The following is a 27555-nucleotide window of genomic DNA, read 5'->3' on the forward strand; positions in this document are numbered from 1 at the left end:
GGACCTCAGCCTTCTTGTGACAGTGTGATTCAGTCTGTGCTTGGCCTGTGAGCATAGTCGACATCCTTTTTGGATGAATCACTCTCCAGCTGCTGCTCACAACCTTGAACCCAACAGAGAAATCTTGTTGTTTTTTTTTCCCCCTGGTTGTTTCTGGCAAGCGGTGACTCAGCCGTCAGAGGTGAATAACTCTTCATGCTCCATCTGAACACTCATTAGCCATCCAGAGCCATAAAAAGCAATTTCTTCAGGGCTCCCTCTCTGTAAGGCTCAATTTTGAAGCAAAAGGGCTGGCCTGAGATTTAGTGGGAATAGCCATGAAGATGCCCGATAAAAATACATCTCCAGAGCACAGAAACCTTGTATCGGTCTGAGTCATATGGCAGAGGGTTTTATCAACAGTGAGTGAAGGTCTAGGCAGAAAAGCAGATCCTACCCACAGCAATTAGCTAAGCCTACAGCCACTGTGGAAATTGTTAACAACAAAAAGCTTCTACTCCAGGCATTTGCCTGACCCCTACTCCTGCCCCAGGACCTGCTTGTTTTTCATTTCTCTTCTTTTTCTTTTTCTTCTTTCTCCAAAATCTCAGCAGCAAGGATTTCTTCATCTTCTTGTGCTGTAGAAATCACATGAATGGTGACTAAACTGTCAGAAGATTTTGAGAATATTTCTTCTCCCAGGTGGGTACGTGCTTTTTGGGAGGTGACAGGTGATCTCCGGTGCACTGGTGATTTTGGTGGGATCGGACTGAAGCTAGAGCCCTGTAATCCAGAAAAAAAAAAGAAGGCAAAAATCAACCTTAGCAGACCATCATCCACTACCCCCAACCACAGTGTTTGTGCTGTGCAAAGCCAGGCAGGTGATCAGCAGAGTTTCACCGCACCAGACCTCATCATTGGGATATCAGCTTGCTGCCAAAGATGACCTCTGTGAGAACAGCTGGATTATATCCTGCACATCTGGAAACAAGTGCATAGAGATGAGAGCAACACTCACACCTCCTGCACTAGCTCTTGTTTTGCTCCTGAAGCATCTGGAGGGGTTGATCTTGGCAAAAGCTTGGCAGAAGTGTTGTGAGGGAGCAGCCCCGGATTGCCCTGTCCTAAAGCCTCCTTTAGACAGGAGCTTCAGAAACCTCACCTACAGATGTGCCATGGAGAGGGATGTCCTTCTAACAGGGTCCTGCTAACCCCATTAGCAGGGTTATCTCCTAATACATGTATCCCCCGACGATGGGTCCTGTTGCCACTACCGTACGGAGCATGTGGTACCACTGTTCACTGCTGCCTTTAATGGGTTATTAATTAGTGTGAAGCACCACATTGTGTGAAACCTTGTCATGCTTTTGTGAAGGACTGCAGAAATGCAGTTATGCTCAGCGTCTTGATATTTACCCAGCCTCAAGGCCACCGCACACTCCCTATCAGTTGCTCTTTCACCTCCTTTTACACGTCCATATGTGATAGTCTGCATAACTCCATGGTAGGAAGAGTAACAACAAGGACTGCTTGGAGATACAACCTTTTTTATAACTGCAGCAGAGAATATTGGAAGGGGGGAAAAAAGAAGACCAGGGCTGTTCTCATGACAAAAAACCAAGGGTGATTTCCCTGCAGCTCATGCGGAGCTGGCAGAATGCTGTGCCTGCTGCTGGGGGCCTCGCCCCCAACCACACCATGAAATCTTTGCAGATATTGACTGGTCTGTGGATGCTGGATGCCAGCATCACCCTCCATCCCACCAGCACATTGATTAAATACAAGTGGCTCTGTGGCACAGAAGAGATGTTCGTCTGCAACTATAGCCAAGCTAGAAATTAGACTCAGGCTTAGCATAGCTGGGCATAAAGTCAATGTATTTCCCTTTTGTGTTGCAAAACAAACTTTGTGGGGCAATAACATTCTCCCAAGGCTGCGTGTAAGATGCTGGACCACCCCTTCCCATTTGCCTGCCTTATGTCAGACCCTGATGACCTGAGCTCACTCCTTTATGGCACCTTAATGACAGTCTCTGGAGCTGGTCAGGGAAAGCAGTGACTTGGCATCTAAGGAAGCAAAGCCAAATTGTCATCCTCCCCAGACTGACCTGCATCTCCTGCATCGCCTTCAGCTCCTTCAGCCTCCAACGGAGCTGCACCAGCGGTCCTTTGCCCCCCATCCTCCCTGTGGCAGCCAGGGCAGCTTGGAACAGCTTTGGAGTGTCAGCTTTTGGGGGGATGATCAGAGGGTCTCCAGGTGCTCCCTTCTCATCTTTGGGTTTATTGTTGTTTTTCAGCATTTTCCTACAGCAAGGCAAAGGAGAGATAATTTCAGTCCAGGGACATGTTATATTAGCTAGATATTATAATGCAGAAAAATCAGACTTCAAAAGGACAGGGATTTTTTTTATGCCTTAGGAAGGACAGAATAACAAATCTAAGTAATGCTAACAACAAAAGTGAATATTTTAATAGATTTTAAAATGAATGCACTTTGGCCATGTTCGTTCCTGAGTTGCACCCACTTTCAGAAATGAAGCTTTGCAGCAGGGCTGGGCTGGCTCTGGGCTTTTCCAGCCTCCACAGCCCAGCGGCAAAGGACGGGTGCCCTCTGCTGAAGCACAGCAGCTCCAGCCCAGCTCTCCTCCAGGGACCTGTGCCCTGTGCTTGGCACCTGCAGCAGAGAAAAATTTCCCCCACGATCTTAAAACCTGTAATCTGCTTTTTTTAAAAGCCCACAGGCTAGATGGCAGCAGCCTGACACACACTTGGCCTTTTTACGCAGCAGCTTCTGAGACTCCGGATAATGCACCAAAATCTCGTTCAAGTCCTTCTTATCCAAAATGAAGAGGTTAGCGAAGCCATGAGCTATGACATTTGCTGTTCGGCGATTTCCCCCTCCTGCCGCCAGCAAGCTGAGAGAGACACAGCAAGACATTAACACTGTTATTAACGGGCTCAGCACATTTGTAATTTAAAATCTCCCCTCTCCTATCTCTCTCTTTCAGGGGACTCAGAATTTAATTTTCACCCCCGATGAAATTTTCCAAGCCCTATTTTTAAAGAATGCTGAGAAATGTTGGCATGGAGCGCTATATAAAAAATAATTTGCCAGTTTGAAGGTTTAAATATTGCATTTTACACCATTCTAGTGTCTGCTGGGCTATAGGGATGCAAACTGTATTACCAATTGCTAAATGACTTTACATGCCCATGAAATGGGCAGATTAATGGCGGGGAGGCTGTTCTAGTGAAACATCTTTTCTTACTCATTTTCCCTCCCTCCATATATCACTGCTTACTGTCACTAACTCCCCAAGAAGAAAACAGCATGATGACAAAAATAATGGAAAAGCTCCAAGAAAAAAAGCTGTCATGTGTGTAGCAGACACTGCTCAGTATTCGTGGCTCTCAATCACAAAGATTAATTAGGGTGTTGCTGATCTCCTCACCTCCCACCCTCCTCTCCCAGAGCCAGCCAGCTGTATTTCCCTGGCTCCCTCACAATGCTTCACTCACCTTATTTCTCCAAACACAGATCCAGCTTTCAGAGTCACCAGCACCGTTTTGCCATCAGGTCCCCCCAGCACCTGCACTTGTCCTGCCTGAATAATGTACGTTTCACGGCCGATTTCTCCCTGCAATGAAGAAGGGTGCTGGGTGGGGAGCCCAGAAACAGGGACCTTATGGATGCCCTAACCTGCATCTTACGGGAAACCCCCATGACCATACTGCCTTCTCCAAGCTCTCAAAACGCTCTGTCCTGATGGTGCTTGCTCCCAGACATCCTCATCTAAGCATCCCAAAGGCTCCCCCAGCTCTGTGGACGCTTCCCATCTCTCCTGCTGTTCATGGCTGCAGCAGCATAGGTCAGTCTTTGCACAAGAGCAGCTGCAATTGAGGATGTTTTTGCTCTTAATTCCCTCCCTGTGAAGAGGCTAGGTGCTATGGTGATGGGCCAGGCCCGGGTTTCCCTGCTCTGCATTGCTCCTAGTGCCCTGCACAGCCCAGCCGCAACACCAGGGATGGGAGGGCACCCAAGCATCTCATTACCTTCTTACAAACGTAGTCATTAGGCAGGTAGACCACTGATCTGAGCCGCTTCAGCATATCGAAGATCATCTGCCTGTCACAGCCCTGAGCCAAAACAAAGCCAATAGCACTGTTAGTCTGCACTGGCATGCCAGGCTCCACCAGCCAGGACCTGCCCTGCAGGAGGTACCTGAAAGAGGGCCACTTTGCTCACGATGTTGTAGTTCACGTCGATGGCCATGTCCAGCCTCATCTTGTCTGGCAGCTGCACCAGCAGCTCTGACTCATCTGTGAGAAAAGCAGAAAACTGGCTTTTTCCAGCACTTGATCTGAGAGCGTGTTCTTGGCGTGGCAGTGGGAAAGCAGCACCTGTTCTGGTAGCAGAGGGCAGGAACTAGCTCACCCAGAAGGGTCTCCTCCCGCCTCTGCCCTCCCAGAAACCTGCAGGTCTTTAAGCCTGGATGGAGAGTCACTGTTTGCATTAGCCCTGCTCTGACAGCTCTCAGATACAGACAAGTAAGCCGATGCCAGCATCTCTCTTGGCCAGGAGAGTGGGCAGGGAGGTCCTGCCTGATGATTTACTGATAGGGTGAGCTAGTAGCTTTGCTGTTGGACATGCTTTCACCAGCAATTGCCAGTCACTGCCCTCTCCCAGGGACTGGCATGTGGGATGCTGGGTCACCAAGGTGCTGCAACCCTATGGCAGCCTGTATACTCTACTGGTGGGCAAACAAGCCCATATAGCAAGGAATAAAGTAAGCCACCCCCTGCCCCAAAACTGTAGTGCTATTTGACAGTAATGTTTCAGCTCTGCAAAGCAACGGCAATAAAACACGTGTGGTGCAAGTGTTGATCCTCAGAGCAGTTGGATCTCACCTAGCATGCCTTGTGAATGCCATGTGTACTCGTACCATGTTTTCACCCGGTTCTGAACGGTTTTGGGGATTTTGTAGAAGTTCATGTATTTAATGGTACTGTCCATGCAGCTCCGATAGTAAGTTTGCCCTGCAGTAGCGGCACCAACCACATCTCTCATCTGAATGGGAGGAAGGGGTGGAAGACATGTTTTAATTGCTGTCGCTTATCCATCATGCAGGTTAAGCAGTCTAAACCACATATGCTGAGTCCTAACAGCATTTGCCAAATCCTTTTTGACTTCCACCAATGCAGGGCAGGTCCTTGCACAGGGAAAACAAACTTGGAGATACAAACCTGTGGACCAACCCCAGCAAAACCTTCCCCACCTGAGGCTGGGGACCCCCCACAGCTGCCGCTCACCTGCCCTATCATGACGGAGAAAGCAAAGACGCCTGTGAAATAGTTCAACAGCTGAAAGACAATCTCAAACAGGGTCCTGGGGTCTGGCAGGCCCCCGATGGTGATGAGGGTTTTGACTGCCCAGTAGTAGCAGCGGATGTAGCTGGGAGGAAGAGAGGAGACAGCTTTGAAGGCATTTCTGGCATGAAGGCCTGTTTCACCCCTTGGTACGGAGGTCACGTCCTCTGGCTACAGCAAGCCAGAGCCTGCTGAGAGCGATTACAGGTGATGAAGGGAAAACTAAGGGGCTGCAGTATTCCCCCCCTCAACACCTGCAGGTTCTTCTGGAGATGCTGCAGGAGCAGGAGGACATAGGGACCCTCCAGAAACATTTGCGTTGGATGCTTTGGCTACTCCCATTTTCTGCTTATTTCAGCCTCGCTACTGTAAACCAGCAATGTATTTTCAGCAACATTTACACTTTTAGAAATAGTCAGGGGGAAAAAAAGGTTGTGAGCAAATTGTTGGCATGGGACTCAGGAGATGTCAAGTGAATTCTTGATCCACTGGTCTTGGGCACTCCCTTGGATCTTATAGTTACACCTAGAGATAGATACAGATATGTATATCACACAAAATAACTATTTAGCAGCCACATTAGCATAGGAAGTTGAGTGCTTGAGTGCTTGAAGGGAAGGCAACACCTGCACTAAGGCTGCCTGCATAACAGTCACTTGTCCCCACATACACCCCCACCTCACAGTAAGTCTTTGTCTTTACCCATGCCTTTTTTACAGGAAACTCATTTACTGCACGATACTAAATTAGTTAAACATCACTCAGTATTTTGTTTTGCTCATATTGTACAACTTGCAGGTGCAGCCATTCACTATGAGGCAGCATTCAAGCTTGTGAGCTGAGTGTTGTCCCTGTAGCATCCATCACCGACAGTGCAATGAACATTTAACATGTGTGTCTTGGCAATGCCACAGCGAGGGGACGGGGTGGCCACTGTCCGTGGGAATGAAGGTGCTGGCCTGGTCAAAGGGCCTGACACATGGCACCTAGAACCCAATTCATGGTGTGTATGATGCTACATCAAGCTATTAGGTTCAAAGCACAGCTCTCTATCTCCAAGCACAGCTTCAAGCCTCCATCCTGAGCTGGCAGCAGGTCAATGCAAACAGAAATGGGGCTCATACCACCATCCCACTCAGTCAGGGAGTGTTTCCTTGTTTCCCAGCACAAGGCTCCCAGTTTTTTTGGCCTTTTCAACCTGCCATTGCCTTCCATCTCAGCCCAGCTGCAGCCTCCTTGTTTTGCAGTATTCTATATCACTGCACATCCCAACCCTCCTATCACCATCATTCTCCCTGGCTCTGCATCTTCTCCTGGCACCTCCAACCCTTTGCTTCAGGAGTTTTTATAAATCCAGCTGCATCTTAATACCTTCTTTCTTGCTCCAGCTCATCACAGCAAGCTGTGCTACGTGAGGACCCAAGCCCTGGCTTGTACCTGTTTCCTTCCCCATCGTAGACCCAGGTGGTAGAGCCCAGTCCTTCATAGGCTGATGCCCAGTAATAGAGGCAGGAATTCACATGCAAGCTGTACAGCAAATAGGCAGTGGTCCGAATCACTCTGCAAAAAAAGGAGAGAGCACGAAGGGACATGATATCATGTCTGCCGGGAGAAACACATCAGATCCCCCCAGCATCACAAGGAGCTTTGAAGTGATGAGCTCAGTACTAAATATGCAGGTCCCACCAATGCAGGAACCACAGAGCACCCAAACATGCAGCCCTGCTGCTCCCTCCAGCAGCCCTGCAGCTCCAGAAGTGCCAGAAAAAGCAACTTATCTGCTGGTGCCTCTTCACTGCCAGCATCCCTGCCCCACTGGATCAGGGAGAGGTGGTCCTACCCACATGGGCTCCAGGACCCCCACATCCGCCTGCATCAGCCAACTCCCATGTCAGCCAGTCCAGGTACAGGGGGAAAATAAATCAGAAACCCGAAACAGGTGCACACCAAAGTGAACCTTCTTCCCCAGTAGCAAACACCAAGTCCATACTCGCTCCCTCCCTATCCCTCACCTGTAGATGTATGCCTTGCTCAGGATAGCCTCCAGGCGGTTGTTGAACTCGAAGAAGGCCATGTACTGGGAGGAGAAGAAAAGCAGCATGCTCCAGCTTCCCGCGGCCCCCAGTGGGAGAGTTACATCCCCGTAAAACCCCACTCCCCTCCATTTCCCTCCTGTGACCCCTCTGCAGCATGAACTGCCATGGACAGGTTTGATTCCATCTATAAGTGTCCTTTGATTCAAATGTGAGCATGTTTTAGGATTGAAATTAAGTGTTTGACTAACAGCCCTGCAAAGCCTTCGGGATAAGACTTCCCCTCCATTTTACAATTCTTTTGTCATCACTGATGAATCTAGCAAGCCATAGCTTACCCCAACCAGCGTGGAACTCCTTCACATCCAGTGCAGCTGGTGTTCTGCCTGATTTTGTAAGCTCCAACTCACCTTCAGACAGCGAGGAAAACGTAGAAGTGGGTTGACACCGACTTTGAAATAGAAGAAATCCAGGGGCAGGAGGCATACCACATCCATCTGAAATCCGCACAAAGAGAGGAACCTCTGTGGGGACCTGCAGGTGTGGTGGGGTGATGCTGCAAGCCATGGGTCAGATTAAAGATTCAGATTAATAAATAAAATTATGTCGAACCTTAAAGCGCCGTGATTGCAGGTAGTTCGCTTTCATGGCCTTCTTATCGGTCTGGTGGGGAATAGGAGGGGGAAAGAGACAGAGAGATTGATCATTGCTCACAGAAGGAAAAGTCATGGCCAACATGGTCATGCCTGGATTTCCTCTTCTGCACAACAGGGAAGATGCTCCCTTCTTGCCTTGGAAGGGGAGCAGAGCAAAAAGAGCAGAAGACAACCTGTCCATATGCCATCTTCCCATCCTATCTTGGGACATCTTGTGCTTATTTTGCATCCCAGAGAAAGCACATCACAGTGCCAGCACCACAAATATCAGAGTTTACAGGTGAAACCTCCCTGTCTGAGCATTTGCATGGGCAATAGGAAGGCTGTAGCCTCAAGGTTTTATCTTTCACAGCTTATTTAATTGGATATGGAAATGAAATCAAGGGCTTTCACTTATCTCAGGTGCATGATCTATGTATTCAGATTGCAATCGCTTTTGTCATATCACTAATGCATTCTCCCCAGCTGTGCTTCTGAAAATTAAACCCAGAGTTCATTATGCCATCTGCTTACAGTTAGTAGTGTACGGCTGTGCTGGGGCTGGTCAGCGTGCACCTGACTGCACCACTGGCAGGACCACCCTATGGAGCGGCACCCCCTGAGCATCCCTACCCACGAAAGGGGCCACCATGGATCATACACTTTCTGGATGGGCTGCTATTGACTTTAGGGGAAAAATATGTAAGTTTGGCAGACAAAAAAGACAGCTGGCTTATCCACTACACGGCAGGAGAGGTGCTTGCAGTCCTCCAGGAGTGGACACAGCCCTGATGACCACAGCCATGGTGGGAGAGCTTGTTGATCAGTGACCAGCACCATCCATGCCACTCGGGGCGATGGGAGGTCCCCACAGCCAGTCCCCCATGGTGGGATGCAGCGTGCTGCCACTTACTATTATATCTCCCCCCCGGACAAACTGCAGCCGAGTCTGAAAGACAAGGATGTCCAGCAGATAGATGAGGTCACAGACGTAGTCCACAAGCAGCCAGTAGTGGATGTTCGCTGGCGTCTGGTAGGGGAAAGCCCAGCGGATGGGGATCAGCCAGCAGTTCCAGTTCCAGGCCATGACAACGAAGAACAGCCACAGCACGTACATCAGGTCTGCACACAAGGAACCACACCACGATTACCTAGGCACATATCCCTTTTCCATGTCAATCTGCTATGCAATGGGGTTTTTATCCCCTGGTCTGCCCTAAGTGCAAGGAGGAAACCTGCAGGAGGTCTCCTATTGAGGGCATTTAATTGCAGGAGAGCTGGGCTTTAGATGCAAAGTGAATACCACCAGTTGCAGAGCACATTGCTTTTTATCAGAAAGTCTCTGCTAACTTTGCTGGTTATACTAGGTTTGCTTTTGCTTTGCTGCCACAAATACTGGCTTTCTTGCTTTGCTTTTTTCCCCTTGAGGCTGTGCTGAGCCAATGGCTGGATGCCCGAGCCTGGGGGCTTCAAAATGTTTGTGAAATACCAAAAACTAAGGAAGGAGCTGCATTCCTGTGGTGTGTCCACCAGACAGTGAATTTTTCTTCTATGATTTTTATTTTTATTTGTGGTGTCCACACCACAGGGTCAGTGTTTGCCCACTAAAAAGCCTGAAAAGCAGAAGGCAGCTGCCCCTTCCCTGCCTGGTCATGCTCCTGACACCCACAGCTATCGGGACGTATTTAGGAAAGCCTGTGCCTTGCAGGGGAATTTAAAACTCTGGGTTTTTTTGTAGACAGGTGTGAGCTAAGTTGCCCCTTCCATACTTGTCCTCCCCTCTCTACAAGGTTTCATCTTTTATACCTCCTCCCCTTCTTACCCCCCTCCCCTGGCCCCACCAGCTTGCTCCCAGCCCAGGCGCATGGCCATGCTCCATCACTCACTGGTGAGTGGGTCGATGCTGCTGGGGAACCGGTAGTTTTTCAGGCAGTCCAGCCAGGGCCGGTATTTGAATGTGCAGCACAGCATCTCACAGTAGTGCTCATCCCCTGATGGCTTGTCCTCCTCTGGCTTCCCTCCCAGGGGAAGCACCAGTGCTGCTGCAGGTGCTGGCTTGGCAGGGGCTGGGAGAGGCCACACAATTACTTTAAAGGGCAGAAAATCATCTTATGGCAATTTGTTTTAAGGTCTTTAAATTGTAAATAAAGCAGCTGTCTCCCTGAAAACACGGCCTGTGTGGAGACTCATCAGTTAAACGCCCCCAGGCCCTCTTGAACTCACATGCTGCAGGGCTTTCGTCATCTGAGCTGACATCAGGGTCAGTTAGCTTCTCCTTCACCTTCTCAGTCCTCTCTTTGAAGAGCTTCACCAGCTCCTGGAGCCGGTTGTTGATGATGGTGCTGCTCACGCTTGTGGCTGAACTGATGCGCTCAGGGAGGCTGCAAGGAGACCATCAGGCAATCTATGCAGGTAGGAAAGCCCAAGGGCAGGTTCGTGACCCATTTTTTAACTCACAGGGTCCTGAATTAGGATTTATCCATATTTATTTGGCTATTGTGTAATCAGAAGAACACAAGTTAAGGTGGTTTTAGTAAATACCATCAAACAGCACCAGCCTGAGCCTTGTCCTTGCCCTGGGGTGTGAGGTGCTCTCAAAGGGAATTGGGAAGTACCAAGATCCCAGGCTGGATTGCATGTATTTGGAAGAAGATCTTAGAAGAACTATAAGGTGAAAATGTGCACCGAGCCCCTGAATTTATAAGCTATATAATCTCTTTTCAGCCTCTTTATTAAAACTAGGTCGGATTCAGACCTAGCATGACTGACAAGCATCACTATGAGGGAGGACAAAAATAAGCTCGTTTGCTGTAGCTCCAGGCTGGTTCGTTGTGATAATTGGCACAACATCTGCCCAGGAAGAAGGCAAAATCCTGCACCATGTGGAGGTGCAGACCCTCCCCATGACTTTGTTTCCCAGGTAGGGCAGCTCCCTCCAGGGCTGTCCGGGGGTGCAGGGAGGCCAGGACCTCGATGTGATACAGAGCTTGTGCTCACTTCCTACATGGAAGAAAAAGGTTATTTCTCCACAACTGGTAAAAACAAGGTATCCCCATAGTGCTATAGCTTATGTAGATCAAAGGTGCATCTTCTCTGTGGTTAAACCTAGCCTTAAGAAGAGTATTTCTACCTGGATATGGGAAAAACAAGAGAGCAGTTTCTGCTCCAGGGACCATTGTGATAATTTTTTCCTGGAGAGGGGGTGCATTACTTCTTACACAGTGCTACATCAGCTGCAGGCATGGCTCCCTCTCCCTTTGGTCTCCCAGCACTCATAGGATCTTTGCTATTCCCACCCAAGCCCTAGGATCTGAACAGCTGGGAGCTTGGCTGATCCAGACCCCCTTGGTCCCACCACTCACCTTTCCCTCTGCTCCTTGTCCCAGCCCAGGAGTGCTTGGGTGGGGAACTGGCTCACCAGTCCCTCCTCCAGACTATCTGCTGGGGCCAGCGGCTTTTTCCTGTGGACACAAACACGGTGACTGAGGCTTGGCTTGTCCCCCATTCTCAGCAAGCTCCTCTCCCTCCTCCTTCTCCTCCTCCCAGTTCTCATCTGTTTCCACTTCCTCTTCTACCAGGGCCAGTTTTCCCCTAAATTTTGTCCATGCCTGAAGTCAGCGGGAGCAAACCACCCTGATCCTTTGCTACTAAAGCCCTGTTCCTTCCTGGGCACCTCTGAGTCCATGGCATGCAACCCATTTTGGGCACCTCACAAGATGGCCAGAAGACAGGCACCACTCTGTGCTCGTCCCCAGTGCCACACCACCACACCACTGCACTTCAAGAGGCAGGCAAAGAAACTGCAGTACCAGTAAGGTGGAGCAAGAAAGTTAAATCTGGAAAAAAGGGAGGGTACTGGGCATACCACCTGGCTCTGAGCTGACCCCATAGCACGTTAAACCTCTGAGACAAAGAGTGAATTGCAGAGCAGTGGGTATGTAACATGGACCCTCTAATGGCTGCTGATGCCTGCAAAGTCAAGCGCAAAGTGCAACAGCCAAAAATGGCTCCAAGTTCAAGAGGAACACTATAAATGCTGTCTTGGTGATGCTCAGTCAGTGCCAACTGATGTCTTCTGAGAAGATGTGTCCTAACAAAACTGGTGGCTCCCTTTGGCACAGATGGGTTTCTGAGACAATTCCTTACCTGTGGGCAAGCAACGTGGCAGAGAGAAATCTGAATATGAAGATGACAATCACAGCAAAAATTGAGTTTCTAAACCTGCAGTCAAGTCTAGAGTTTTAAATGTGCCAAGAAATTGCCTTCTGCCTCCACAGTTATTGCTCTAAATTAACCAGGATTTCACTGCTCCTGGTGCAAAATGGCTCTGTGGTGCATGTGGAGCAGGAGCAAGCAGGACACTGAGAGAGGTTGTCCTGCCATCACAAGTCTTCTGAAGAAAGCCAAATGTGATGAATCTACCCACCTCCAGCCTTGCTGGCTCTCAGGCATGCTACACTGGGAATGAGAGCAGATGTACAAGGCCAATGAAATCTTCATTCCCCAAGCATGCAGCACAGGGGCAGAGCAAAACCACCAACCCCCCTGTTAAAGTACCCTCAGATGTGGATGAAGATGTTTCCAAAACCACATCAGTTTGGAGTCCTACCAAGGTCCATGATGTTGTTAGGACAACGTCCATCCCTTCTCACCGGTCTCCAGCTGCCCTTCCCCTGCCTCTGCCCCTTTTGGGACACCGTGCTGCCCCACTGCCCATCTGTATCTATGAGCAAGCCCAAGATGCCTACATCGACAGCTCAATGGCCTCTTGCTCTATAAGGGAGACCCTACAGAGAAGGTGTCACTGTCCTTGCTCTTTGCCTGTGGCATGGCTCCCCACAGGCCACAGAGCTCACATGGGTGCCCTCTGAGTACATGCAAAGCTTTGTGTATCAGCATCCATCTAGGAAAAAATGCCTCTTTTTGTTTCAGATTAACGGATGCCCTTGGAAAGATATAAAAGGAGATAAACATCCCTAGGAAGGCTGTAAATCCAGAGGCACAAGAAACATCCCTTGGTATTCTGTGGTGCCTGTAGATCACCTGCCTTCCCAGCAGACACAGACGTGAGAGGAAACAGGAGCTACTTAAAAAGCAACACAAGCTTCAGCAGATGTTGGAAACTGGGGGGTGAAGGGCTCAGAGGGAATCTGTGACATTACATTAAGTCCCATGGAGATGATCATGTATGTGCAGCCTAAGTCCAAAAACCTGGCACGTCTAGAAATTTCTCAGTCATCTGTGGAAAAAAAGGAATCTGTGTGATAATTCTCTGGAGAACATTTAGTCCACTGATACAGTCCAGTTTCAGGGGACGTTCTTTGGGTCAGGACTGCCAGACTGCTGGTCAGAAAGGCACTAAACCCCAGATTTTTTTCCACTGATCCATGAAGACTTCAAACTGCACCTACTATACAAAGCAACCCAAAAGATGCATAGCTAGTGAAGCAGAGTAGACCAAGTAGAAGCTAAAAGTGAAAGATTAAATAAATAATTAAATACTTAAATGAATAAATTAATAGTAAATAAATTAAGAAGTAGAAATGCACAGCACAGGTACAAAGAATTCACAAACCCCCTTGCACAAATGCAGGAAGCCAAGTAAGAAAGAATTTGAATACAAGCAATAAAAATGTAAATTGCTACCTCAAGGGACCAGGTAGAGAGTGCAATTGCCTATGTGAAGCTATAGGGAGAGCAACATGAGGCTGGCAGCCACTGCCTGGGCTTGGCCATTGGTGTGGACCGTGGGTCACTGTTCTGATGCTTACTTGTTTACTAAAAGATCCAAACTATTGAGGATGAATATAACACCTGGTTTTCAGCACAGAAAAAAACAGCCTCATTTTAATTTTTAATCCTCTGCAAGAATGAGCCTCAAAAAGACCTCAACAACAACCAAAAGAATCACTGGCTTCATCCAACCACAATTTTAAAGCTCAGTTTTAATCCTCCTCCTCTCTGAGCACCTTTGATCTGAAGGTGCAAACCCAGTGGGAAGATACTGCAAACCCTTCCAGCAAAAATGCAAGAAGAAAATTGTTGACTTTTATGATGAAGGCCCATTACTCAGCACACCAACCACCCCGTGCTCTGAATTTGAGAGCACAGATGTGTGGAACAACAGACAAATGGGATCTGACCATGGCCTGGGGATTGAGCCCATCTCCAGAAGGACACACAGACAGGGTTGCTGCCGGCCCCCAAAAGCTTTTAAATTTTGTTTAACAAAATTTAACCATTTAATTAAAAAACACAAAGGAGAGGCAAGGCTTTTGACATCTGCCCTGCCTTGCATGGGGTGACACCCGCCGCACATGCATCACCCTGTCCCACTGTCAGAAACAGGTGGCATCACTCTTTGAATAAATTTTCTTGTACCGGCACCACTGGGGTGTGTGTGAGACCCCTGGGATCCAGGTACCGCGCCTAAGCAGAGCCATACCTGGGGGATGCTGGCGCCATGCCGGGCACTGCCAGCGTGTTAGGAGCACTGGTGGTGGACACCGGTAAGTGGGCACCATCCTCCTCCAGAGCATCGCCTCCACTGTCCACATCCTTGATGTCCACAGCTGGGTAATTGCCTGGCCGATGGAGAAGGACAATAATTGCGGGTGAGAAGGGCTCAGGGTCCAGCCTGCAGCCACGATGAATCCCCAAGTCCCATCACCTCCATGGAACCCCCAGACCCCACAGCATGCTGGAAGGGCCCTCCTTTTCCCTCCATTCCCTTCTTTATCCTAAAGGTTTGGAGCATTTCTTTCTCCTTTCTGCCCAGTTTTTAACACTATAAAAAGCGTCACCTGCTTCCCTTCTGCTTTCCCAGCTGGCAGTGATTGCAACTACTCCGTGCAAGCTCTGGGTTCCTGTGGTTCGGAAAATGATGGAGACGAGGATTATTGGCTGCAGGTGTTATGCAGGAACCCAGGATTTCCAGCTGCAAACCTGCCTCTCAGGGTTTAGAAAATCTCCTGGGTCTTCTGAAGATAAACATATGGATCATGCAAGCTCCAAATTACAGGAGCAGTTGCTTTTCATGCAGAATAAGGCACTATTTAAACAAGCGCTTACGGCCTCTCTCCTTTGCAGAGGTAATAACTGTTTCCTGCTATAAGCAAGGTTAGAAGCAGGAACGTTGGATGTTTATAGTGAGTAAAGAGAGATGTCAATGGCCCAAGGGAGAAATGGTGCTGAGGGTTGTTTTGACTAGACCCCGCAGCCAGCTGGGCTGTGAAGTGTCATCCCTTTTCTTAGCTATATAATAAAATGCACGATGCAATGCATGAGCTCCTGCAGGATTTCTTCTAAGGGGGGGTTTTCACATGTCTGAAAGACCCTGTGCACCTCCTTCTGTCCCATGCTGATGTGGGACCAGTGGATCAGAGCATGGCTCAATCCAATCATAAAGAAAAGGCTGTTTGGGTTGCAAAGTTAAAATCCCATTGCACGCAAGAAAAAGCAGCAGAATTTGGCTTGCTGGTCAAAAACAAAGCAAAACAAAGCAAAACAAAGCTACAGAAACATAATTTGTACTTCTGGGTTAAAAGGCAGAAAACCTTGAACAGCAAACCTCCATCTTACTGTCCTCTAAGCATGAGTGTGTTGCATGAATGTAAGGGAGAAAATTGCATGTGCAGTGGATATTTAACCCTCTGCCTGCAGGTCCTTTGGGAGAGTTTTTGGCCAAGCAAGTCAAAATATATAGCATGCCATTTATGGATATTTGCAAATGGTCTCTAAGGGTTAGCTAGAAAGGCACATAGTAATGAGGCGGAAGAAGAAAAACACTAATTTTGTTCCCCAGCCTCTGTGCTGCTACACGAAGCATGCTTTTATTTATTTTTTCCCAAAAAGCAACAAAAAGCAACTACTCCAGGAATAACCCCTTGCCCTCGTCAAGCTATGCAAGTCTGCTGTCAAAGCCAACATCTCTTATACCTAGTGGGGATTGCTCCTCGTTGCAAAAATTGGGGTTGACAATTCCAGCCTTTGGCTTGCTGGTGACAAGGACGGGGATGAGGGAGGCAGCAGTGGCGCGGTAGCTGGGGACATTGGGGAGCTGCTCTAGTGCACTGTGGCCAGGAGGGGAGGTGTCCCCACCATCGAGCGGCTTGTCGTGCACCAGCCAATCTAGCTTGACGTCTCGGGCATGCTTGGACATGCTGCTAGGTGCCTAGGTGCTTCAAGCAAAGGACAAGGCATCTGAAGCTGCAATAAAACACAGAACGGTTTGAGATGGGATGGTTATGTCAGTGCAGAGACATGCAGGGTTACTGGGGTTTTGTTGCCATCCACTGCTCACAGATGTTGGTAGCACAGCAGAGTGGTGGTGAGCATCCTACAATGTGCTTTTCTAGCATTGCTGCAAGATCAGGGTGCTCTACAAGGGCTGCATGAGCAGAGAAATCTCCAGCCTGTACCAGGGCTCAGGTCAAGCCACCCCTTGTCCAACTCCCCAATGTTGGTGGAGTTATGCCAGGAAGTGCCTTTGCTCACTCAGGCTGCGATGGGAGCTCACCACCTAAGTTTCATTACCGACCTGTTATCTCCTAAAAGGTTATATTAAAATGCACTTTATGCCACTGGCTATTTTCCAAATTGAGCAAAGTGGTAGAGAAAATCCTTTTCATCCCCCTCTACATTCTTCAGCTGAAGAAGGAACTCTTATTTCACATCAGAGGTTGCTTAATCAACAAGACTAAGTACTGCATAAGCACTAGCCTTTCAGAGCTGGCTCTAGCTGATGACAATAATTTCCATTGCACTGTGCCCACAGGATGCTTTAAGCTAGAGAAAAGCCTCGACTGCCCACACAGGCCCATGATGCAGAAAACTCAGCTGCCCGCTCCCAGACAGCAAGCAGCAGGGAGGGAGAAGCCTGCTTTGGTTCATCTTAATTTGACATTACGCTTCTATATATTATACCTTTGGCATCGGTTTCAGTAGCTTCAGCTGTCTCCTCTTCCACCTTCAAAATTAAAAAAGCCATTTTAAGGAGAAAAAGACACGCTCTGTCAGTAAAAGAGCTGACTTTGCAGCTTGATTGGGTGCCCCATATCCCCTGACGATTCGCCAGCCTCTCAGCTTCTTGTTCAGTGCCACATTTTAGGGTGAAAGCATCCCTCCCTTGGTGCACAGCTAGTGTTGCTGTCTCAGGTTCAGAGATGGGGACATCTCGGTGGCAAACATTTCCAGTGCCCATCCTGGTCCCTGCTCCTCGCCAGGGCACTGTGTCCCCTGGGCAAACTCTGAGCTCCTGGCACGTGCTGGGCAGCAAGAGCTCATTGCAGACCTGAGCCCAAGCAGGGAGTGATGCCGTACCTGTACAAAAGCACCTTCGAGATCGCTTATCTCAGCTTCTTCCAGCTGCTCAAACCTGAGGTCCTCCTCTGCAAAGTAGACTTCATCCATGCCCTCATCATGGGGGAGACAAGACGACCAGAGCAGGGGTCTGGATGGTACAGATCAAGCAGAGACAAGTGCCTGAGCTTGTTTTTGCCCTTTCTGAGGTTGGGCACATTGCAGATGGGGGGGGTGTCAGTTCAACAGGGATGATGCACAGCTCTCCCTGTTTCAGGGAGCACTATTCCTCCAGCCGTGCAAGCCCCATTTGCAGGCGAACAGTACCACAGAAAGCTTAGTTTAATACAGTAGCAGTACAAAAAAAATTTATGCTTAGGGACTTGGAAAAAATACTACATGGGAGACCAGGTGAGAGGTGCATAAATAATGCTGGGCATTGCATATACATAAGCAAAAACTGCACATGCAGAATGATACAGGCATTATGTTTCCCCTGCTGTGCATAATAACTTCTCATATAATTAAAATTTGCAAATAAAAAGCTGAGAGTCTGATTTCCAGTCAGGGCTGCCCTGCAAGCACCATGTGAATCCCATGTTTGCCTCTGCAAGATACCACCAGGACACATAATTCTCATTTTCCTTCAGCAGCAAGCACAGACCTCAGCTCCACCATTCTGACGAAAGGGGATCACAGGAGGAATTTTATTGGTTTAATATAACTTACAACTGAAAAAAAGTGAGCCTCATCATGTTGTTCTGTGCACTTATCTCCCGATTTGCTCTTTCCTGAAGAGAGATGCAAAGCGGGGATTGGGGATAATGAAAAATTTTAAGACAGCTGAATGTATGAAAAGTGAAAAACTACCTTTCTTTATCCTTGGCAGATCCTAAGTCAGAAGATTTATCTAAGAAGCAGTGGGTACTTTTTATCTTTTATCTCCATGTCTTGAAAAACTGTTATTTTCCAAGGTCTCTTTTTTTGTTATTATGTTTAATTATTCCATCCCCCCTCCCACCCCATTTTTTAATTAGGCTCCCTTCAAATGCAACTGCAAGTCTTTTCATCCTAATCTAGAAAAGCCATCGGTGTCTCTCTTTTCCCATAAGCAGACAAATACACTGAAAGGTGGAGCAGCATCTTGTTCACCCATCAACTGAAGTTCAAGTTTCTATAGAAGAGCTCCAGGAACAGATTTTGATGAAATAAAAAGTATGGCTTTAACACTGAATAATCATTCATTTTCAGCTTCTTCCTGAGAATCTAGCTACCTCAGAGAAATTAACAGAGAATAATATTGTAGCACTAGGTGACAAATCCCTAAATGTTTCACTCACATGAAATCAGAACAAGCCACTAAACTAAGAGGAAAGGTTTTTCTAAATATCATCTAGACCAAAGTCACCACCCACAACAGCTGACAATAACTCGACTATATTCCACAACAGGAAGAAAAGTAAAATTGTACCTACTTGTATTAAGAAGCATTTGCCGGTAGAGCACATTTCTGTCTTTAAATTCAGCTCTGTAATACTCATAATAATCCCGACTGCCTTGAATTAACAGATATGGTTTTAAATAACATGGATCCTCTCCAGGAGCTGGGTGCTCCCAGCTCCCGATAAAGGCACAAGCTGGGGCTCCTGCTTGGCCAAGCTGACAGACCCCGTGGGAGGGAATGGCCAGGGGCTGTGGTTGCTACGGGCAGCCGTGATGGAGATGCAGCCCGTGTCACCAGGAGACACTCGCCTGTCACCAGGTGCCGCATCAGCAGGTTGCCCTGGGGTGAGCCGGTTTGCGAAAGCATCCCTCCCAAATGCCAGCCTGGGGAGCTCTGCTCTGCCAAGAGGAGCTTGCTCATCCGTGGTTGTTTCAGCCTCTCCGGTTTGTGAATGCAGCTGAAACAACAACTGCTTTCACGCTTGTTTCCAGCAAAGCCATAAAGGCAATAGTAGCCACTCACCCTGCACTCTCCTCCTTTTTCTCCTCCTCCTTTACCTCCTCCTCCTCAGCAGTGCTCAGGGAGCACAACCAGTGTCTGAGAAGGAGAATCTCATCAGGTGAAATCCAAAAAGCATGTCTGAACCTTACAAGAGGAGCACTGCCAGTCTCCACATCCCCTTTGGCTAGAGATGCTCTCCCTCCACCCCTCCAGCCAACATCCTGGTAGGGACACGCTCAGGCACACTGGGATATGCTGGTTTACAACCCATTAGTGTCTACAGTCCCAAAGAGGTGGGAGGAAAAATGGGAAAAAGTTTGGGAATGCAAAACCAGAGTCCTAGAGTCTTCAAATTCCCCTATGGCACAGGGAGAGGATGTGCTTAGGGGTCACTTGTTGCTGATTTTGACCATAACCTCACTGTTAAAGAAATCCACTCTCCAGGACAGGATGTGCTTGCTGCCCACAGCTTTGCAGGCTCATATACTAAGAGCAAAAAATATCTGAAAAATATTTTTATAACCTGTCCAGTGTTTTCTGGCTGAGCAGAAGAGAGCTCTGATGAGTGAATGCAGCTCTGGGCATCACTTGTGCTTAGTGCAGTTGAGCATTGCCCATGTCGGAGGTGGGGAACGCTGCACTCACCATCACCTGTACGTGTGCTGGGAGCATTTCGGGGGCTCCCAAAACCTTTGGGAATGCGCATGGATACCTCTTATCTTCCTGCTCCAATGCAGCCCACTCCCAGCTCTGAACGCATTGCCCAGCCCTCAGGAGGACCTCAGCAGGGATTTCTTTTGGAAGAAGTAGGATGAATTATAGAGAGAAGGCTACCATTTCCAAATGTCATGACAGTTGGATGTGCAGTTGATAGGAATGAGGTTCAAACCATCTTGCCTTAGGGCCAAAATCTACTTATGGGAAGCCTAAGCAGAGCATCCTTCAGCTGTCCTCTGCAGAGCAACATGAAGCATTGCATTCATGTCTCTGCCTCTGCCTGCCCAACCCAAGTCTCAACACCAGAAGGAAAGGCTGTTTGCTCAAAAACCTCTTGGGTCCTTCTGGTACTCCCCTTTTTGGGAATGGGCACCTCAGCTGCCCACTGCCAGCTCCCCCACCAGCGCTGGCGAGGAAGGATGCCCCCCTCCCATGGACACCATGCTGGTGTGCGGAGAGCATGCAGAGCTGCTCATCAACAGCATCTCCCTTCTACCTGTTTTCTTCTTCCTGAGGTTCCTCCTGTATGGGGGGAAGGGGATGAGCATCTGCCACCAGCTCAGCCTCACGACCCCAGGCCATCATTTCACATGTGGCTTCATTAATCCAGTCATCATCGATATCTTCCAGGATGAGGTCAGTCTCCTTCGGTTCCCCAGGGACTATATGAACTGAAACGGACACGGGGAAAGTGAAGCAATGAAGTGAGAGCAGCACATTTACAAGAGGCCAGGGGTAGGGCTAGGACAGATCCCACGTTTTAGCTGCTCAATACAGAGGTGCTGCTGCATGCCAGGACCGAAGCACCTCTTGGCCTGCAGGGGCCTGTGCAACCCCAGTCCCCCGAGCTGTGCCGGACAGATGCCTTGGGCACTTTTGCCAGAAGAAAGAAGAAATTTCAGAATTTTGTGCCAAGCACAGTCAAAGCCCTATGAAAAATACAACCCTTTGCATACAGATGCCTGTTGGCTTCCCTACGCACACAGCAACCTCCACCAGCAGATGATTTGGCCCATCTCCAGGCCACATTTTTGATCTCCTTGCAAACAGAAGCAGCCATGGGAAGAACCCAAAGCCTTTCCCCTTGCAAACCCCAAGCAAAACATTGCACTAGCACAGCCTGAGGGCCCTAGTTTTGCAGAACAAGACTCAACCCAGAGCCCACGTTGGAATGCTCTGAGCACCATGCTGTGTCTGCTCCGAACACTCCCGTGGGCACAGAGTAGGAAGCATCCTGGATGACCCACCACTTCCCAGCACTGCTGGGGGAAAATCCACGGTGGGTTACTCAGGAGGTTGTCAGACCAGCTACAAAGCTAAAAGCATGGGTCTGGCCCATGACCAGCCCTCACCGTGTCCCAGAGGTACCCATCCTACCATGTCAGGCATACACTGGAAAAAAAAGGAGGAGGAAATGCATCCACGCACTGTAAAACCAGTTTATTTTGAGGTCTGCCTGACAACAAAACGTACATGTCCACAGCAAAGCTAATAGGAAACATGCAAACTCAACTACAGAAAGGCAGGAAACCCACACACGCTCGGCTCTGTGCTGTATTTACCCACCCCACAGTGCCCACATTGCCTTTAGCCTGTTTGCTCTAGATCTCTGTTAAAACATGGACCGCATTCAGGGAGATGGCTTTTAAAACACACCACAATTTTTGGATACATTATATGAAAATGGAGCAAATACTAAAACTGTAGCCTGGTATCAGTGGGGTTCGTTAGAAACACAGGGGATGGGGCTCAGGGTGGTTGCTTGGCTCATGACTCATCATATGGCTGCCTAGATTGTCCTAAAGAAATGCAGTGAGATGGTGGGAGACCTTAACATGGCCTTTCAATATATCAAGGGGGCTTAAATGAGAGATGGAGAAAGACTTTTTACCAAGGCCTGTAGTGACAAGACAAGGGGCAATGGTTTTAAACTGAAAGAGGGTAGATTTAGGCTGGACATAAGGAAGAAATGTATGATAAGAGCAGTGAGACACTGGAACAGGTTGGCCACAGAAGTTGTGGTTGCCCCATCTTTGGAAGTGCTCAAGGTCAGGTTGGATGGGACTTTGAGCAACCTGATCTAATGGAAGATGTTCCTGCCCACAGCAGGGAGGTTAGACCAGATCATCTTCAAAGGTCCCTCCCAACACAAAGCATTCTGTGATTCTAAGGTCTGTACTAAAAACCTGGCACGTATGGGCTGTCACCCCATCCAGTCTGGTGTGCCTGCATTGGCTACGCCTGCCCACACACCTCTGGGCTGGAGACAGCTCCTGAGATCCTTTTCCTGCCAGGACACTCCTGCTGCCATAGTTAATGCTGCATCCAAAGGGCTCTGAGCTTTGGGAGGGAGCAGCCATAGTTGGGGTTAAGGAGAGTTTGTGGCAAGTTCTCCTACAAGGAAAGCCTGGGGAAAGACTTTTAACCATTAACTCCTACTCTTCACCTAGAGATTAACCTCACCCACCTGTATTTGCTGCTGCTGCAAACTAGAGCTCCTTCCACTTTTTTTCATGCAGAAGAAAAGCAATAAGCAGCTGACAACAGCTTAAAGAGCTTTATAACGTTACACCTCGGAGGCAGAAGTTGACTAAAAGAAGCCAGTGGGCTTCAGCTGGAGGTCTAAGGGGTGACTATTCAGATGCTAGCGGGGGGTTGAGAGGGCCAGGAGTGCTGGGAGGCTGCAACAAGAGGCTTTCTGCCTCCGAGGTGTCCCAAGTGATGCTTTTCTACCTTCCTATAAATTATAGTTCCCATTTCATAGATATTACCCTGCAAAACCAATAGCTCTGGTTCCCGGAGCCAAGAGGGAACAGGATGGGGCAGCCCTGGGACTGGAGACACACAGCCAGCATCCCTGTGCCAGCCTTGGGTCCCCGCCACTGTGGCTGGGGAGGAGCTAGAGACCATTTGCAGATTCCCCTTTGCTTTTCCCTCCCCAGCTGTGCTTTCTCCTTGGGTTGGTCTCATTTGGTTGTGGGAAGGGCTGGCTCACCACGGTCTTCGTTTTCCATTTGTTTCAGAGGCACTAAGCCCCTTTGCCCCCTGAAACAAAAGGAGAAGGAAAACATTAATGAGTATGCTGGCAGTTTGGTGCCAGAGCAGATCTCTTGCTCAACCCAATTGCTCCCTTCCTCAGGTAGATTAATTGACCTTGAGATGCCTCAAGGCACCAAAGCAAGCTGTAACACAAGCCAGCTGCGCACAAAGGGTGCAACTGCCCTGCACATGCAGCAACTTCCCACTGGCTTTGCCTCTTTCCAAGGTCCGTGGCAGCACTCAGGTCTCCAGTTTGTACAAATGTGTGGCGAGATGTCTTCCCACAGGATTTCCTGCTCCGAGATCCCACCAAGTGGCTGCTGACTCAGTGGAAGCAACCAACGTCCCAGCATCTCCCTAGAGGGGTGCACAGCCTCTGTGGGCTGCTGCAGGTCCCCACTCCTATCGGCAGCTGCCACAGCCCAGCCAACCACTGCTTCCCAGGGACAGAGCTTGCACGGGGTTGTGTGACGTTTCCCCTGCCCAGTCCATCCATGGAGGCAGCTGTGGCTCCCAGCTGGGCTCCCCATTTTGCTCAGCATCTCACAACATGGCTCGTGGAGGGAGCCAAGCCCGTCTGCCTGCAGAGCCAGTGCTTGTTCCCCTCCTTGGGCAGGCAAGCAGCAGTGTGAACCCTGCAATGTTTTCCTACAACCATGCAGACTTAATCTAACACATCTAATCTAATCCCAGGATTCTGTTTTTCTGAGGTACCTCCCCAGACATCTTGCACCAGGCTTGGCAAACACCCTCCAGCTCAGCAGCAAATGTTCCAAAGGTGGTGATGAAGAGGGCAGATTTGAATTCCCTTCTAATTCTTTGATAAAATCCCACCAGCTTGGCAAACATCCTCCGGCACAGCTCGAGGACAGACCTTCATAGCAGCACTAACCTCAAAACCTGGGACCTGAGGATGCGGGATGCTGCACTCTGAGACTTCCCTGGCCTGAGTTTTACCAAGCCCGCCCCACAACTCCTGATCTGCTCCTGCATCTTGAGGAGCAACAGCCTCTCAAGGCTTCTCTGAGGGATTTCAGGGGCTCCTGAGCTGGCACCCATGGCAAACCAGGGGATAAAAGGCACCAGCGGCCCCTCTTCCCAACCATCTTTCTGACCTCAGGCAAGCTAACCAGCATAGTGAGATGGAGCAACCACTTACTTTCTTCCACAGGACTCGAGGTTGCTGTGGCTACTCCCTGCCATAAGGAAAAAGGAAATGTGAGACCTTGGCCATTTTCAGTAAACCTAAACTTTTACCCTGAATGCCCCATTTTCAGTAAACATGGCTCTTTTACCCTAAATACACCATGTGATTTCTTGGGGCAGGTTGGATGGTTTGGCCATGGGCACAAGCATCCACACACACAATGGTAAAAGGCAGGAGCACATCAGTGAATTTGCCTGGGTGCAAGGGAAGGAAAGGAGAGTGTGTAAAGCTGCTGCTGCTTCTCCTTAGAGCTGGACCATACCTGGGTGAGATGCCAGGGCCTGGACACCACCAGTGCCATGCAGGAAGAAAACAGTAAACAAAGCACATGCTATGGGCTCTCTCGCTGCTTAGAAGCCAAATCCTGGTTTCATCAGCTAAGCAGGTCATGGGGATTTGTTTTCTTGAAGGAGCTGGGTGACAGCCCAAACAACAGCAGGTCCTGCCATTGATCTGGTGGTATCTGCATGGCAGGGGATGCCCTCCCCACCAGGGACATGGCATTTATGTGCCCTTTGCCAATCCACTAGACAGCATACCTCTGTGTCCTGCTTCTCCCTGGTCACTGGCTGTGGCATCACCTTCTCCAGCCCCTGGACCAACCAAGAAAACACCCTGGTGACCAGAAACCACTGTTAGACCTGGCTGCCAGAGCATTTGCTCCCACAGGAGCCATCCCTCTGGCCACGGTGTCCACGCAGAAGTTGCTGCTGTGGTTACCTGCTGCTGTCCCCAGCCAGGGACTGAGGGATGAGGGTGGCCACTGGCTCAGGCTGCCCCTCGGCCACTGCCAGCTCCACTGCTCCTGGGATGTTCTGGGCAGCTGAAACACTGCTTTTGGACTTTGCCTGGGTTTTAGTCCCTTTTGTGCCTGCTCAGATTTATTTGGAAGGAGAAGAGGGTAGGCAATGCAGCAGTCATAAATTGTTGGGGAAGGGGAGCAAGCAAGGAAGGGTCATCTCCCACAGAGGGACAGGCTTGGGGGACCTCCACTCCCTGAAAGACCCAGCCAGGGATAAGGACATGGATGGTCTGGGAACAGACATGGTGTAGGGCCAGCGCCATGATGCCAGGACTCAGTGTGCCCACCACTCTTGGCACAGTTGGTACCCTGCGCCATGGGGATGGAAGGCAACCCCAGTGCTGGTGCCTGCCTGCACCTGACCTCTCAAAGGTGGAGTGTCCCCTCTGAAAGGGCCACCCAGGGAAGGGGGATCACTCACCTCCCACCGTGGCTTTGCATTTCTGCTCCTTCGGCTCTGGCTGCAGAGGGACAGAGGGATAGATGGACATGGCAAAGCACAGTCTGCTACCCATATCACCTCAGGCAGGTATGTCCCCCACCCAAAGGGGACCCACAAGCACAGCCCCCATACCCTCCACTGTGGTTTTGGCCCCATTTCATTGACAAGGACCATTAAACCCAGACTCTTGCATTGCTGGCACCAGTGGGTCCCAAGTGGAGGGTTGTCCAGCATGCAGCCAGGTCAGGGAGCACCAGGACAGCACCCCGAGGTCTCTCATTCTGCTGAATTCCCCTGGAGTTTTCCTCCCCAGGTGCCAGCCAGGGCAGGTGGGAGGATGAGCGGCCTGTTCCACTGTCATCTCTGCCCAGCAGCTCCCCAGTCTCCCCCAGCCGGGTGGTGCTCACCTCTGACTTTTTCAGCATATCTGGCTGCGGCACCATCCTCTTGAAGCCCTGCACCAGCCAGCTGAGCACCTGCACTCCTGCCCTATGAGAAGAGCGCACCACAGTTGGGGAGCTCATCCTGTGCCCCTCCTGCCCTCTTGCATCCCCCTGCCAGCCTCCCCGAGGACCCACCACTCCTCTGTGCCAGTATCCAAGCCAGCCTCAGGCTCGCAGACGTCCACCTCATCCTCCTCCGGATCGAAGGGGCTTATATCTGCAAGGAGAGTGGTGCTGTGGGGATGGGGGAGAGCCAGGACCTGTTCTGCTTCGGGCTCCTTGTCCCCCATCAGGGACAATAGCACCAGCATCACTGACTGGGGAGGTGGGATGTAGGAGTCCCAGAAAGGCCCCTGGGATACCACAGGCTGTGGGCTCTCAGCTCTTCTTACCCAGTGCATCCTCTTCCTCATCTCTGAGGATCTGGACCTCCGTCTGAAAAGCCAAACAGACTGTCACCTACCCAGCAGCTGACAGGGGACTCATCCCACCAGGCGGGGAGGGAAACCTGCCCTTTCCCCAGGGATGAATGAAGGCAGAAGCTGAAACAGGGCAGGGTTAGCGCTCCCACTTAACACTGGGAAAGTGATAGGAAGGAAAAAGAAAAAGAGAAGAAAAGGTAAAAAGAGCTAGAAGCCCAAATATGCCACACTGTTGCCCAGATCTGTCACATACCTGATCAGGAACGTCGATGCTAGTCTCAAAGCTCTTCCTGAGTGCCTGTGCCTGCAGCATCCCTGGGGCCTGGACTGGCTGAGGAATCACCTTCTCCAGCCCCTGGGAGAGCCAGGAGAGCACACTGCTCCCCACACTGCCAGGGAAGGGGGTGAGTCAGGCTGGGACTGCCCATCCCAGGCATCCAGCCCCTGACCAAAAGCAAAAACCCAAGCAAACCGTGTTGCACACTGGAGGATGCAAAAGCAATACCTCTCAGACACAAAGCCTGGGTCCTTGGGGACTGCAAATCCCACCTTCTTTTCCATTTCTTCAATGGCAGCAGGAAAAACAAAGGAAAATGCCCATCACCGCTCCATCAGCCCCTGGCATGCTGGGCAGGAGGGGTACCAGCCAGTAAAGGAACACTGATCTGCTGACCGAGCCAGTGTATTCCCCATCCACGGGGGCTTACCTTTCATCTGTGTGCGTTCAGCAGCATCACCAGGGCCACCAGCCTTTCCCATAGGTGCCTTCAGAATAAAAGGCAGAAGATATCAAAGAGTGAGGCACAGGGGACAGTGTCCCCTGCTCAGAGGTGGCTGCAAACCCCAGGGACTCCCCACCCTTCCTGGTGCCTCCCAGCACCTCGGAGGGGGGATGCATCCTGGCCCCCATCCCTCCCAGGGATGCTGCAGAGTACCTCTGGGTGCCGCAATGACAGGGCTGGATGCAGAGGCACCAGGCATCTCTCCACCACACTTGTGGGGTCCCTAGTACCTCCCAAACTGGCTCTCTGCTCACCTTAGCTGGCTCCAGGTCCTGCAACGGGGCTGGTGGGGTCTCCTTTGTCACATGGAGCACCGGGGGCTGGGGAACCACCCACTCGATCCAGCCCAGCATCCTGCCACCTGCGGGTAGCAAGGAGGGGTCTCTGGCCAGCAAGAGGCCAGCACTAGTGGTGCACGTTCCCTGGGGAATACTAGGTGCACC

The 27555-nt window shown here is 49.9% G+C and overlaps 1 protein-coding gene across 1 annotated transcript; it reads right to left on the reverse strand.

The window, feature by feature from the left end:
- Nucleotides 1-404: 404 nt before the first annotated feature.
- Nucleotides 405-27555, reverse strand: CNGB1 (cyclic nucleotide gated channel subunit beta 1). Its single transcript, XM_075102001.1, has 32 exons — nucleotides 27367-27555; nucleotides 27038-27095; nucleotides 26836-26893; nucleotides 26584-26719; nucleotides 26301-26343; nucleotides 26044-26125; nucleotides 25873-25954; nucleotides 25445-25484; nucleotides 24942-25092; nucleotides 24761-24836; nucleotides 24174-24210; nucleotides 20472-20646; nucleotides 19280-19354; nucleotides 17335-17464; nucleotides 16939-16981; nucleotides 14459-14597; nucleotides 11376-11474; nucleotides 10237-10394; nucleotides 9900-10079; nucleotides 8927-9135; nucleotides 7991-8041; nucleotides 7789-7875; nucleotides 7358-7422; nucleotides 6783-6905; nucleotides 5289-5430; nucleotides 4887-5046; nucleotides 4201-4298; nucleotides 4032-4115; nucleotides 3498-3616; nucleotides 2747-2893; nucleotides 2087-2282; nucleotides 405-762 (listed from the first exon to the last, which is right to left on the reverse strand). The coding sequence occupies exons 1-32, from the start codon at nucleotides 27463-27465 to the stop codon at nucleotides 547-549; spliced, it is 3558 nt and encodes a 1185-aa protein (XP_074958102.1). The 5' UTR covers nucleotides 27466-27555; the 3' UTR covers nucleotides 405-546.

This window comes from Phalacrocorax aristotelis, chromosome 8 (genome assembly GCF_949628215.1).
Source record: "Phalacrocorax aristotelis chromosome 8, bGulAri2.1, whole genome shotgun sequence".
NCBI classification, from domain to species: domain Eukaryota; kingdom Metazoa; phylum Chordata; class Aves; order Suliformes; family Phalacrocoracidae; genus Phalacrocorax; species Phalacrocorax aristotelis.